Below are 15253 nucleotides of genomic sequence, written 5' to 3'. Positions count from 1 at the left end.
AAGATAAATAAAAAACACGTTGGATATGCTCCAAAGGTGAAAAAAAGTAAACTAAACACATACTACCTTTGCTCTCTTCCCAAATCCCAACAAAATGAGTAAAATGATTAAAACAACAAAATCCCAAAAGACAAGGAGATTGAGGGGAAATGCTAGCTACAAAATTTTGGAAACCAGACAGCAGATGGATATTAGTAATTAACTAAGCAAACCCAAGAAAGGTGAAATCCAAGCCAGTGGTGGGGAAAGCCCAGAAATGAATCAATTTGCAAATGCAGATTCCAAGAAAAATCTCCAAAAGTAAGAACAGCTTTTTCAACTTGAGCTTTTAACTTACATGTCCTTCTCCCTCTCTCAAAGTAGCATTAGAACCTCATGGGAAATTGGTATGGAACAAATTTAGACACTTTGCTGTGTTCATATTCACCTTGCTCTCTGACAACTGAGGCTTTGAAACTGGGCCAAGCTGTATCAATTCTCAGTTTCCCTAGAGTTTTCTCAAATTACAGGCTAAGTCCTTAATATCCAGTATCTCCAAATCGTGGGTGCTCCCCACTGTTTGATAGACTCCTAACATGTCTGAATCCCAAGGATAAACTTGGCTTAGAGTCAGGCTAAGACCTGTTTCAGGTAGCTTTAGAAGTAGGAGATTATCTCTAACATACTTAACACAGAGAAAAACTAGAAGAGAGGAAGAATAAATATGGAAAAAATTATAGAAATCTCTGCTTTGGGAACAGGACAATAACAGAAACTACTACCATACTTAGATAACTCTAATTATGAAGGAATATAACAAGGGCCATATATTACAGTAATTTAAAAGATTTATACTGGTTCCCTTATATTTAACTTGTTCTATATAATCTGTTGGCTTAATAAATTTCTTACTTCATTATATAAGACACTTAGTTTATCTCTTTCTGCTGTCAATAATTTAACATTGGACTGTATGTCCTCCATATGTTTTTCAAATCTTTCCAGCATACGCTGAAGTTCATCTCTTTCTCTTGTGATCAGATGAATTTCTGAGTTGTAATCACCCTGAAACATTAATTTAAAAACAAGTTATCATTGTTATAATTATCACCATATGGTTGTCACAGGATGTTGGTAATGACAGTGACTGAATAATGTTAACAGACAAAAGGAACACAATTTTTTTATCCAAAATGAGAGCAGCAGATGATAGAGTGCAGGCAGTACTGGGGCAAATTTCCCGGCCTTCAAATGCCCAAAAGGAGCCCCCCACGCCCCTGGCCGCTGCCAATACCACTTGATCAGATCCTGTCAAACACTTCAACTGTCATTCTCCTGGAGTTATAATGGCAGTAACTAAAGTGTAATCCCCAGAGCAGAAGCATCAGCAGCATGTAGGAACTTGTTACACATGCAAGTTGGTGGGCCCAACCCAGACATACTAAATCGGAAACTGTGGGCAAAGGGCCAGTAACCACGGTTTATCAAGCCCTCCAGGTGGTTCTTACGCATGCTAATTGTTGGGAACCACTAGTTTACAACCCTCTCCAGGGAAGAGACTAGGAGGATATGTGTGTGCCTGCTCACCCAGTATAAGTAACTATTATAGCCTAGCACATTCTTCAGTGTTTTCTGACTGAATCTAAGATCAATTTCCCAGCCACACCAACCTCCGCAACCATCCCAGCCCCAACCTATGTGAAGTCCATTTTTGCAATGAGAGAAATATAGACATTTCTACCAGGCAGTATACATTAAGGATGTTCACCCAATAAGCAAATACTTCCAACATTTCTAAAACAGGATGATGCTTATTATTTTAGTCCAATTCAACAGATCCACTATCTTCACAACAATGTGGAAAATAAAAGTGATAAATGTAGACTTGGGATCTAGGTTTTGTTTTTTTTTTAAAGCGTGAGCGAGCGAGCAGGGGAGAGGGAGAATCTTAAGCAGGCTCCACAGCCAGCACAAGCTTGAGGCAGGGCTTGATCTCACAACCCCGAGGGGATGTAAGGTACCTTAATATTAAAGTACTAAATGCAGAAGCCCCAGGAAGAGATAATCTGATAATCTGGTACATTCAAAAGCATCCTGATATATGTTATTCATTATCTACTGTGCACATAACCATGTCTAATGTAGACTTGATATCTGTGAGGTAAACTTAACCTGCCACTTGGAAGTAAGTTATCATCTTGGTTAAACAAGCAAAACCAAAGCATAATGGATGAGATCAGTTATCTGGATGCCTTAAAGGATAAGATATTTTATAGGACAAAAGCAGATTAACGGGGTGCCTAGGTGGCTCAGTCGTTAAGTGTCCCAGGGTCCTGGGATCAAGCCCCGCATTGGGCTACCTGCTCCACAGGAAGCCTGCTTCTCCCTTTCCCACTCCCCCTGCTTGTGTTCCCTCTCTCACTGTGTCTTTCTCTGTCAAATAAATGAATACAATCTTAAAAAAAAAAGCAGATTAGGGTTTGAGGACTTAGAAAATCTGTAACCTAATTATATCTACATAAAAGTATCTTCCAAAAAGGAGGTGGTTTGCATAGATTTTAGAAAAGGAGTACTCAGTGAATAAAGATTTGACAGTCCTGCAGATGTGGTCACTGAGCACTGGAACAAAGCAGAGCTGAGCTTTGTACTATATCCCCCTGCCCTGGAATCACAGAGTTTGCCTATGGCTGACAAAATTCAGCAGGCTAGGGCAAAAGCCCAGAGGGGCTCCTGAGCTCAAGGCTTGGCAGAAGTGTCACTGCTCATCCAGTGCTAAGCTGAGGACCTGGGATGGGGTGGGAGCTGGGGGTCTGGTTATAAATAAAGTTGGGACATTAAAAAACAAAAAAGATCTGACAGTCTATTTTCATTACTGTCTAGGTTTCAGCTTAAATGTCACCTTCTCTCAGGAGTTTCTGACTCTTCAGTCTAATTTAGATCTCCCTCTTTGTATTCTTAAGAGCATTCTGAAACCTTGTATCCTTTTTTCACTAACACTATAAACGAACTTATAAAGTTATTAACATGATTAGGTGTTTAATATATGTCTTTACCACTAAAATGTAAGCTCAATGAAGAGACACAGTAGGTATCTGGTCTGACCACACCTTCAGTGGCCTAGCATGGTACCTAAAATGAATGAATTCTCCAACAGTACTGACTGGCCTTCTTAAGCAGGAATTCTAGCTCTTTTCTAAACATACCTTATATAGATATAAATATGCAGATATATTTATGTTCATATGTAATTGTTAATAATTCCCTTTTACCATTCCATTGTTCCTGACACACACACACACACACACACACAAGCTCATGCACATACATGCACAATACTAAAGGCTACAAGGACAGAAACTATGTCTTCTTTATCTCACATCCAGTGCTTCATTCAGAGCGGGCACTTAATATGTACCTGTTGAACGGAATTTAACTTTGTACCTAGACCTGATGTGTTTTGAACCAGCAAATAAGGGAATGAAATATTTACTAGGAACTAGGTGTAATGCTGGGCCCTTATCATCTCATGTAACCTTTGGAAATGGGTTTCATGAAGTGAGGTAACCTGTCCAAGGTCATAAAGACAGTTTGTGTCTCTAACTCCAAAGCCCTTTCAACTTTACTATACTTGAAACTCATGACTGGAACCATAGTGAGTACAAGCACAAGGAGAAGGAGGCAGTGCTCATGCTACACAGACAGTAGAGTATCAACGGGTGTATTTTTGACAAAGATCACTGAGATTAAAAATATCAATATTTTTTTCTGAGTTACTGCAATCCTAAGGAAACTGTGCCTAACAGTTTGCCATAAAGCAGGATTTGAAAACTCAGTGTGTACCAAATCCAGCTTTAGAGGACTTTGTTTGCTATGTAGTTTCTAAACATGTTTAAAATACCCAAGTTTAGGTGCAGATGCACTCTCTAGTGCCCAGAACTCACAACTGTTATACACTTCACCCATTTCACTCACGTACACACCTACTATTCCCTGCCATTCCTGCAACTTATTACTGGAACTCTAAAATGCTCTGATCACCCTACCTTTCTAAACTTTAGAAAAGGAATTCTTGATCTGTGTCAGGTAACATTAGAACATTTTAAGAAAATACATAAGTTGAAAAGGGATAAAAGTCTCTTCTAATTTTACCAGTACCTCAACAATACCTCGTTTGTTTTTCAACTGTAAAGCCATACTGAGGAGTTAAATCAAATATTTAGGTTAAAAGCTTTGAGATGTCTACTCAGTTTTACTGAATAAATACGTGATTAAACTAATCAACCATTTTATGGAAGATTCTCCTATGCAATAAAGGTGATCAATTCAGTGATTCATTTTTTCTGAGTCCTAAGTATACATGGGGCTTAAAAAACAACTCAGTAACACATAAATTAACTTATACAGCATTTTCCCACCAATTCATTCTGCTTGTAACAGATAACATAGCGTAGTGTTTTTACTAACACCTGTAAATCAAATTCAGCCATTAGCCAATGAAGCTAAAAAACAGTCCAATCAGGGGCGCCTGGGTGGCTCAGTTGGTTAAGCGACTGCCTTCGGCTCAGGTCATGATCCTGGAATCCCGGGATCGAGTCCCACATCGGGCTCCCTGCTCAGCAGGGAGTCTGCTTCTCCCTCTGACCCTCTTCCTTCTCGTGTTCTCTATCTCTCATTCTCTCTCTCTCAAATAAATAAATAAAATCTTTAAAAAAAAAAAAAACAGTCCAATCAGAAAACAACCCCAAACCATCTGACGATGGACACAGGATCTTCAGGAAAAAAAATGATGAAACTAGTAAACTCAGCCAAGCCTGAATTTTTTTTAACCTATTATCTTCATGTATATGTCACAGGGACTTGATATTTTTAAGCATTTGAAATTAAATGTTTTGAGTTTTTAGTCCCAACTTCCCCTAATTTTATCTAGTGTGTAGATAATGTTAGAGTCATAAGCCTCCAGGACTCCTATAGCTCCGAAGCTTAAAAAAAAAAAGAAAAACCTGAATGAAAAAGTCAAATGATACTCATAAAACACTGAAAATAATTAAGACCTAAAATAGACATACATGATTTTAATCTCTCAAGAAACATGGTTAACTTAACTAATATACATCTTTAGACTACCAACTTATGTGTTGTAGCACACAAATGGGAAGACCTGCCCTGCACTCACTTCCACACTCTACCAGCTCCTGTTGAGTGGTTAACATGGAAGATGTCTGGTGTGCACAATGGGACCAGCCTTTCTGACTGGTCCAAGGCTGGGAATAGCAAGAAGCCATGTCGTCTGCCATGTGGATGAAGCCACTCTGCTTTGAGAGAGAAAATGCAGCTGATACCAAGAGTAAAGGATAGAAAGAAAGGAAATGTCCAGTAGCATGAATTACTAGTTCCACTTTCTGGAAACCCAGATGTCCCTGTACTTACCCTACATACGTAATAAGCTATTCATCTTTCCTTAATTTCCAAAAATCAGTATGTTTTGCTTTGTGCTTAAGTAGTTTTCATAATAAATGCAATGTTTCTACAGTATAGGTCGTGTAAAAAAAAAAATCAAAATTAAGAAAAAACTTTTTTTTTTTGAGAGAGTAAGTGCATACATGAGTGAGGGGGAGGGGCAGAGGGATAGAGAGGAAGACTATTAAGCAGGCTCCATGCCCAGCGAGGAGCCCGACTTGGGGTTCAATCTCATGACCCTGTGATCATGACATGAGCCTTTCAAAATCAAGAGTCTGCTGATGCTTAACCGACTGAGTCACCCAGGTGCACCACCCCACGCTTTTAAGTAAGCACCACATCCAGCACAGAACCCAAGGCAGGTCTTGAACTCATGACTTTGAGATCAAGACCTGAGCTGAGACCGAGAGTCAGATGTTTAACTGAATGAGCCACCCAGGCGCCCCAAGAAAAACTTTTAAAAAACAAATATTATAAGTTATATTTAATACAATAATCACATCAGAAAAGTTTGTTCATAAAGATACACTTTTGATTATCAATCATCCTTAAAAAGAGATACTACCTTTTCTAGTGTTTTAAATATTGGAATTTTTTCACGTGTAGAATAATTTGTAGAGCAAGATCTTCGCTGTATTATATGTTGGAGTCTTTCTAGTTCTTTCTTATAAAAATCTCGTTCTTCTTCTATACCTTTCAGAAATGTATCTAAACGAGACGGTGACTTGTCTCTACGTTTTATTCCATGTTCTAGCCTCATCCTTTCAACTTCAAGAGTAAGTTCTCTTTCTGTGAATTAAAGTAATTAAATATTAAAAGTGTTGCATATAAATTATACAATTACCCAAATACATTATATCAATAAGTTTTAGAATACAAGCTACTAAAAATCATTAACTTTTGTATATCACCTAGCACTGGCTGATATCAAAGAGGTAAATATTGAGAAAAATGAAGAAAAAGAGCACAAATTACATTAAAAGTTTAAATAAAATCTAATAAATCAAAGTCCTCCTACTTTTGTCTTCTCACAAGGATGGTATCATTTAGTACTATAGAATGAACTACCACATGGTACTTTCTGGTGACCTGAAAATGCATTAAAAGAAAATTTATCTAAAAGTAATTAATCATAATATGCATGATTTTTAACATTAAGTTTGAATTTAATACAGTATTACAAAAAGAAATCAAAACAACTCATCTTTCTCCAAATAAGTACAACTATTAACTTTTACAACAAAGGTTACCTTTTCATGAGTCACAAGTACGCTAATACTGGTAATTTCACATGGTTCAATCTAATTTAACTCTGAGGCATGAAATGATTTTCAAGACATATTCTGATTCCCTCATCTCTTCTTTCATTCATTTGACAGGTATTTATGGAGCATTTACTCTATGCCCAGCACTAGCTAAGAATACACGTATGAAAAATACAGCTAAGATCAAACAGTTATTCTAACTGTGTAGTGGGATAAAATCTACAAAAGAATAGCATGCAATGCAATCTGGAGGATGAATTGGCGAATTCATCCCAAGGAGTGACGAGAGAGGTAAGAAGAAAGTAGGAGAGTGGGAAGGAATGAGCTACTGGGTTAAATGCTAAGAAGTCAAATAAATTAATGAATGAAAAGTGTCCACTGCATTTAGTATAATGGGGATGAGAGAAGCCCTTGCAAGAGCAGCTCAGGTGGGGACGGAAGCCAACTGGAACAGACTGAGGAGCTAAAGGGTAGTAGTGATCAAGCAGAAGCAGCAAAGGTGGATGACCTTTCAAAATGTTAAAACTGAAAAAGAAAAAGGGTGGCTGGAGGGCAATGGGTCAAAGTTTTTGTTATAGAATGGGAAAAGGGTAAGCATGGGTTTGTTGTTTAAATTTCAGTTAGTTAGCATACAGTGTAATATTAGTTTCAGGTGTACTATATAGTGATTCAATCCATACATTACCCAGCGCTCATCAAGACAAATGCACTCCTTAATCCCCATCCCCTATTTAACCCATCCCCCCACCTATCTCCCCTCTGGTAACCAGCAGTTTGTTCTCTTGAGTTGAGTCTGTTTCTTTTTTCTTTTAAGATTTTTTTAAGTAATCTCTACACCCAACAGTGGGGGGGGGGGGCTCAAACTCACAACTCCAAGATCAAGAGTCACATGCTCTTCCGACTGAGCCAGTGAGGTGCCCCAAGAGTCTGTTTCTTTGCCTCTTTTTTCCTTTGCTCATTCGTCTTCTTAAATTCCACACATAGGCGGGGCACCTGGGTGGCTCAGTTGGTTGGGCGTCTGCCTTTGGCTCAGGTCATGATCCCAAGTCCTGGATCGGGTTCTGCATTGGTCTCCCTGCTCAGCAGGGAGTCTGCTTCTCCCTTTTCCTTCTGCCCCTCACTCCTGCTTGTGCTCTCTCTCAAATAAATAAAATCTTTAAAAAAAAAATCCCACATGAGTGAAATCATATGGTATTTGTCTTTCTCTGACTTATTTCACTTAGCATAATATTCTCTAGCTCCATCTATGTCATTGCAAATGGCAAGATTTCATTCTTTTTTATGGCTAATATTCCATTGTATACAGATACACATTTTCCTCATTCACTCTTCAGTCGATGGGGCACTTGTGCTGTTTCCAAAATTTGGCTATTGTAGATAATGCTGCTATAAGCATCAGGGTGCATGTATCCCTTTGAATTAGTATTTTTGTGTTCTCTGGGTAAATACCTAGTAGTGCGATTGATGGATTATAGGGTAGTTCTATTTTTAACTTTTTGAGGAAGCTCCATATGGTTTTCCACAGTGGCTGCATCAGTTTGCATTCCCATCAACAGTACAAGAGGGTTCCCCTTTCTTCACATCCTCACCAACAACTGTTGTTTCTTTTGTTGTTGATTTTAGCCATTCTGACAGGTGTGAGGTGATATCTCACTGTAGTTTTGACTTGCATTTTCCTGATGGCAAGTGATGATGAGCAGCTTTTCATGCATCTATTGGCCATCTGTACGTCTTCTTTAGAAAGATGTCTATTCATGTCTTCTACCCATTTTTTTAACTGGATTTCTTTTTCAGGTGTTGAGTTTTATACGTTCTTTATATATTTTAGATACTAATCCTTTGTCAGATATGTCATTTATAAATATCTTCTCCCATTCTGTAGGCAGCCTTTTAGTTTCGTTGATTTTTTTTTTTTTTTTTTTTTTTTTGCTGTGCAGAAGCTTTTTATTTTGATGTAGTCCTGGTGGTTTATTTTTGCTTTTGTTTTCCTTGCCTCAAGAGACATATCAGAGTAAGTATGTTTAAATGTCAATGGACAAAAACAGTACAGACTTAAGTTATAGAAAAGAGATAATTAATATGCGAGGTTTTAAAATTAGAGAGGACAGGACCCAGAGAACATTCGGAGGCAGTGGCCTTTCCTAAGAGGGACACACTTCCATAGTAACAGGAAGGAAGATAAAAATGGACAGTTTAAGATCTTGAGACAGGAAAATGACAGAAAGCCTCACTGATGGCTTCCATTCTCTTAGGGAACCTGAAGATCGCCCACTCAGAATGGGAGGTGGAATGAGAGTCATAGGCTTATTGAGAATGGAAAACATTTGAAATGTTCCCTGCAGAGAGTAGATCAAGTGGTAAGAAATATAAAGTAAGATTTCCATACATCATTGAGAGTGCTGGACCATCTAATTTACAGTGCTACTGATGTGTTTGGTGCACACGCAAGCAGTACTTAGTTGCTCGTGTGCAAATGTGTAGAAGGTAAATATTTTGGTTGACCTGTGGTTGGATTTTTGGTAGGCTGGTACATTTGCAACACAGAGAAGCAGGGAGTTTCAGATATGAAAGATCACACTGAAATGATAGGTCACATCTAGGTATGAAAGGAAGTAAATTACAAACTTTTATACATAGGTCTAAGCACTTTAATGTATTAACCCATTTAATCCTCAGAATAATCTTTTGGGTAGGTGCCATCATTAATCGCATAGACAGGGAAACTAAAGCATAGAGAGGTTAAGTAATGTGCTCAAGTCATAAAGGCAGTGAGTGGAGAAGGGGTAAAACAGATTATCCACATGGATGCTGAAGAGCCTAGGATATAGCCTCTTTTTAACATAGCACACTGGCTTTCTTTTAATTCTGGAGACGCATGGGAATTTGACAGCACCGGGCTCTGCTCTTGCCATTCCCTTTGTCTGGAAAAAACTGCCCCAAATCTTCATTTAGCTGGTGTCTTGTCTCTGAGACCTCGGGTTAGTCAATCTCTAGCATATCTTCCCCCATTTTCATACCTCTTATCATCTAAAATTGGCTTTTTCATTTATGTGCTACTAATTTGTTCAACTAGAATAAAGGCTCCACAAGAGCAGGGACCTTGCGTATTTTGTTTACCATCATATACCCCAGTACCCAAAACAGAGCCTGGCACATGACAGGCTCATAAACATGTGTCAAATGAATGGATGAGTGGATGAATTCTTACATGTTTCTCAAACTAACTCATTTAGGGCTGATACTTGCCAGAAAGTTGCCCTATTGGGAGAAAGAGAGAAAGAGAATGTGTTCTTTCAGGTGATACAAGTGCATCTCCTTATAAAAGATTCTGCACTTTAATTTTTCACTATTTCAGAAGTTTTCCTCTTAGTCTTAATTAATTCTATTATCTGCTTCAAAAAAGGATATACTTCTACTGGAAAATATTCTCTGTGCCAACTAGTCAAAATATAAAAGAATCCTGTAAGGTCATTGAAGATTTTCCACTCTATCTACAGCATCCAGTATGGTTTCTGATATATTAACAAGCACTTTACAAATATTTATTGAATGAATGAACAAATGAAAGATAATCTACAAAGAAAAATAATATGTCAAGAGGAAATAACACTTTTTAAGTTATCAACATTTTATATTTTACCTGTAACTGCAAAACTTTCCATTTTTTTGTTAAGTCTTTGCTTTTCTTGTTCAAGCTGATGAACAACAGTTTCCAGGTCTGATTTTATAAGTAGTTCATCACTCAGTCTCTCCTTTTCTTTATGGCATAAGTTTAATTCCTGCAAATTTTAATACTATAATTAAGATTTCTAACTTGATAAAATATTATAGAACTTAAAGTAGATATTTTGGTAAGTACATTTAATTTAAGAGTAAGTCATAGACACACTTATAGTTAGTCAAATATATGGGCTCAACTAAAGTTAATTCTCAACTGTGGCTAAAAGGACCATAAAACCCAAATATGAATAGGGCTCCCTTCTGAGTAGAATTATTAGATTTTATTTTCTCTTAATTTGTTTAGCATACTGTCTACTTTTTAAAATGAATATGGGGCGCCTGGGTGGCTCAGTCGTTAAGCGTCTGCCTTCGGCTCAGGTCATGATCCCAGGGTTCTGGGATCGAGTTCCACATCGGGCTCCCTGCTCCGCAGGAAGCCTGCTTCTCCCTCTCCCACTCCCCCTGCTTGTGTTCCTGCTCTCGTTATGTCTCTCTCTGTCAAATAAATAAATAAAATCTGTAAAAAAAATAAATAAAAAATAAAATAAAATGAATATGTACTTGTGCAATAAAAAGTTTTAAAGCCTTTTTAATTTTAAAAGAAGGCGGAAGGAAGACACAGTGCTCTCAGACTATCATAGGTATCAGTAACTATGCTGGTTATTGTCTCAGGCTCATCTGCACAATGGGGATAAAAGCAGTATCTGGACACCGAGAACTCACTGGTGAGGATGAAACTAAGGATGTGAAGCACTCTGCACAGTGTCTACAACATGGCAAGTGCTTAATAAATGCTAGCTATTAATATCATTAGTATTTATCTTAAAAATACATAATATCATACTAATGAAAAAAATAAGAAAGATCAGAAAGTAACTATAGCATCTTACTGTCCTCTAATACTACTGAGACTTGGTCAGAGTCCGAGACAAGCATTACGAATCACACTCAACTGTTTATAGCATACATACAAAGCAGTGAACAAAAATTCCTGCCCTCACAGAGTTTACACCGTCAGTAAAAACATCATCAAGACATCTACTTTCTGTTTACTGACCTCATGGAAGATTTTCACAATACCTATGAGACTCAGAGTAGACAACATCAAAAAAAAAAAAAGAAGTGGACATTTAGCAGGTTTAGTTAATTCAGTTATTTAATATTGAATTGAGCAGCTGCAAGTGAATAAAAAGGAAGCCACTGTGATTCACAGTGAGCATATAAAAGTCAGCAAGTATTCAAGCACCTACAGTGTGGCAGCAGACCACAATGGCTTCATTTTTTTATTTGCCTTATGCCACCAGAACACTGCTGCTACACTGTATAAGACTATAATAGTAAGAAAACTTGAAAATTAGCGTCTTAGTTTCTTTTTAAAAAAATTTGTTATGGGGCACCTGGGTGGCTCAGTAGTTAAGCGTCTGCCTTCAGCTCAGGTCATGATCCCAGGGTCCTGGGATCGAGCCCCGCATCAGGCTCCCTGCTCAGTGGGAAGCCTGCTTCTCCCTCTCCCACTCCCCCTGCTTGTGTTCCCTCTCTCGCTGCGTCTCTCTGTCAAATAAATAAATAAAAATAAAAAAAAAATAAAAAATAAAAAATTTGTTATGTTAATCACCATACATTACATCATTAGTTTTTGATATAGTGTTCCATGATTCATTGTTTGTGCATAACACCCAGTGCTCCACGCAGAACGTGCCCTCCTTAATACCCATCACCAGGCTAACCCATCCTCCCACCCCCTTCCCCTTAGTCTTAGTTTCTAATCTTAAAAGAAACTCATCCAATTTAACAAGCTATTAAAAAAAAAATCCCCAATCATCTTTTAGGTGACCATCCAGGAGTTTCTAACTGGAAGCAAGGCATGCTGTGAGTTCTACACTAGAACTATATGCTACATCTAGGCTTATGCTGGGACGATTACTATTTTTCTTATTTGAAGAAGACTACCAGAACAAATGTTATCTAGAAAGATGGTTTGCACTACCAAACAAAGCCATTTTTATAAAAGAGGACTGAATGGTTTTTTTTTTTAAGATTTTATTTTTAAGTAATCTCTATACCTGACGTGGGGCTCAAACTCACAATCCTGAGATCAAGAGTCATGCGGTCTAGAGGTGCCTGGGTGGCTCAGTCAGTTAAGCGTCCAACTCTTGATTTTTGCTTAGGTCATGATCTTAGGGTTGTGAGATTGAGCCCTGCAATGGGCTCCTGTCTGTTTGTTATCCTCTCCCAGACTTTACCCTTCCCCCCACTCACATACACACGTGCTCTTTCTGTAAAATAAACAAAAACATCTTACAAAGAAAATGAGTTGCATGCCTCAACTGAGCCAGCCAGGTACCCCAGATTGAGTGCTTTTAATAAAAGTCAACAATTTTAACAAGTAATTATCAATTTCTAGTTTTAATATTAGTAAACTTACAAGTCATGAAGTAGTTAAAAGAATATAAAATTCCTAACAGGTTTTCCAAATTCAAATTTAACTTGCCATCTACTGTATATAAAATTAAAGAATTATAAAAATAGAAATGAAATTAAATACATCCATACAGTAGAATATTACCCAGACATAAAAAGCAAGTACTTGGATACATGCTACAACAAGCATGAAACTAGAAAACTGTGCTAAATCAAAGAAGCCAGACACAAAAGGCCACATATTGTATGATTCCATTGGTATAAAATGTCCAGAATATGCAAGTCTATAGAAATAGAAAGATTAGTAGTTGTCAGAGGCTGAGCAGAGGAAAATGGGGAATGACTGCTAATGGGTATGACGTTTCTTTTTGGAGTGATGAAAATGTTCCTTTACTTGATGGTCAGAATGGTTACAGCACTTCAGGACTACACCAATACCAATGAAATAAATGCTTAAGAGTGAATATTATAATGTGTAAATTATATCTCAATTAAAAAATATATGTAAAATACAGCATGCAAATTTTCTTACCAAAAGTTCTGGCAATTTAACATGACATCTACTTACCAGCTGAAGTTTTGCCATTGTTTCTTCAAGATCCCGCATTTCAGAAAGCTTTCTTTGAATCTCTTTCTAGGAATAAAAAACTTATTAGGTACAGACCTAAAAGTCAAGAATATTTATCACTAAGTCACACTGCAAATAAGACCAAGTCATTTTTTTTGAGTAGTCTTCCTTCTCAGCAGTGAGATGGGAGGTTTTAGCTGTTTTAAGGCTCAATTTCAGTGAAGAGGAAACAAAGTCCAAGTTTCTCTTTAATTTCTTGGTATCCTGAATGCTTATAGGGAGCTATTTGTAACATCTGAAACAAGAGGGCCCACTTAAAAACCTATTTTGCCTATATACTTGCAGGACCTTCCTTGAGCCTTGATTTTTGGGTTCTTCTTATGGCACTGTCATTTCCTATTTTCCTATCTTATTGGATTTCCCTCCACCTGCTACTACCAATATGGAACCTCTATATAGCAAATAAGAGCACTGAATGCCAATATTAAAATATTTTGACCCAACAGGAATCTTTTGTGAGCCAAACTGTCATTGTTGAGCACTGCCAATGAGACCTGAGAAGCTATATTCAGTATATTGTGTGCATGACCAAAGAAGATGCAAAAGAAGTGGAAAAAGAGAGGAATGAGATATAGGAAGGTTGCAATGAAACTAGAGCCACAAAAAAATTAAAACTGCACTAATTATGTTCTTCATTTTTTTTAAGTTTATTTTTTTTAGTAGTCTCTATACCCAACGTGGGGCTCGAACTCATGACCCTGAGATCGAGAGTCACGTGCACTTCCAAATGAGCTAGGCAGGCACCCTATATTCTTCATTTTCAAGACTCTTTGGGCTATCCTGGGCCCCTTGAGATTTTATAATTTTTTTCCATTTCTATAAAAAATGCCATTGGGATTTGGATAGAGATTGTACTGAATCTGTAGATTGCTTTGGGTACCATGGACATGTGAACAGTATTAAGTCCTCCAATCCATGAACATAGGATGTCTTTCCATTTATTTCTGTCTTCTTCAATTTTTTTTCAACATTTTATAGTTTTCAGCATACAGTCTTTCACCTCCTTGGTTAAGTTTATTCCTAAGTATTTTATTCTTTTTTTTTTTTTTTTAAAGATTTTGTTTATTTATTTGACAGAGAGAGACACAGCAAGAGAGGGAACACAAGCAGGGGGAGTGGGAGAGGGAGAACCAGGCTTCCCGCGGAGCGGGGAGCCTGATGTGGGGCTCGATCCCAGCAACCCGGGATCATGACCTGAGCCGAAGGCAGACGCTTAACGACTGAGCCACCCAGGCGCCCCAGTATTTTATTCTTTTTGATGCTATTGCAAATGAGATTATTTTCTTAATTTCCTTTTGGATTTTAATTATTTGCATATTGAAACACACCTGATTATTGTGCATTGATTTTGTATCCTGCAACTCTGCTGACTTTATTAGTTCTATTTTTTTGTGAAATCTTTAGGATCTTCTACATATAAGATCATGTCATCTGGAAACATAATTTCAGTGCTTTCTTTCCAATTTCGGTGCCTTTTATTTCTTTTTCTTGCCTAACTGCTTTAGCTAGGACTTCCAGTACTACACTGAACAGAACTGGTGAGAATGGGCATATTTGCATTGCTGCTGATCCTAGAGGAAAAGCTTCAATCTTTCACCACTGGGTATGATATACTGTGGGCTTTTCATATATTGCCTTCATTATGTTGAGGTATGCTACTTTTATTCCACTAACTAGTGGAAATGACACTGTACAAAATTGATTCAATAATGTAGAGTACTGATCCTCAGACTAGCTTATATCCATTCCTGGGATAACATAAATACTTCCCAAGTATTATGTA

At 37.6% G+C, this 15253-nt stretch overlaps 1 protein-coding gene across 2 annotated transcripts in view; it reads right to left on the bottom strand.

Annotated features, from left to right (window-relative positions):
* Nucleotides 1-15253, bottom strand: part of CEP135 (centrosomal protein 135) — a 76657-nt gene that overhangs the window by 43491 nt on the left and 17913 nt on the right. For both annotated transcript variants that reach the window (XM_027600429.2, XM_027600430.1), the window contains exons 9-12: nucleotides 13411-13476; nucleotides 10342-10480; nucleotides 6002-6225; nucleotides 892-1044 (exon numbers count right to left, since the gene is read on the bottom strand). In XM_027600429.2, the coding sequence (XP_027456230.1) occupies nucleotides 892-1044; nucleotides 6002-6225; nucleotides 10342-10480; nucleotides 13411-13476 (582 nt within the window). The remainder of the gene's footprint in view (nucleotides 1-891; nucleotides 1045-6001; nucleotides 6226-10341; nucleotides 10481-13410; nucleotides 13477-15253) is intronic.

The sequence above is a fragment of the Zalophus californianus genome, chromosome 2 (genome assembly GCF_009762305.2).
Source record: "Zalophus californianus isolate mZalCal1 chromosome 2, mZalCal1.pri.v2, whole genome shotgun sequence".
In the NCBI taxonomy this organism is placed as follows: domain Eukaryota; kingdom Metazoa; phylum Chordata; class Mammalia; order Carnivora; family Otariidae; genus Zalophus; species Zalophus californianus.
This window is presented reverse-complemented; position numbering and strand designations above follow the sequence as displayed.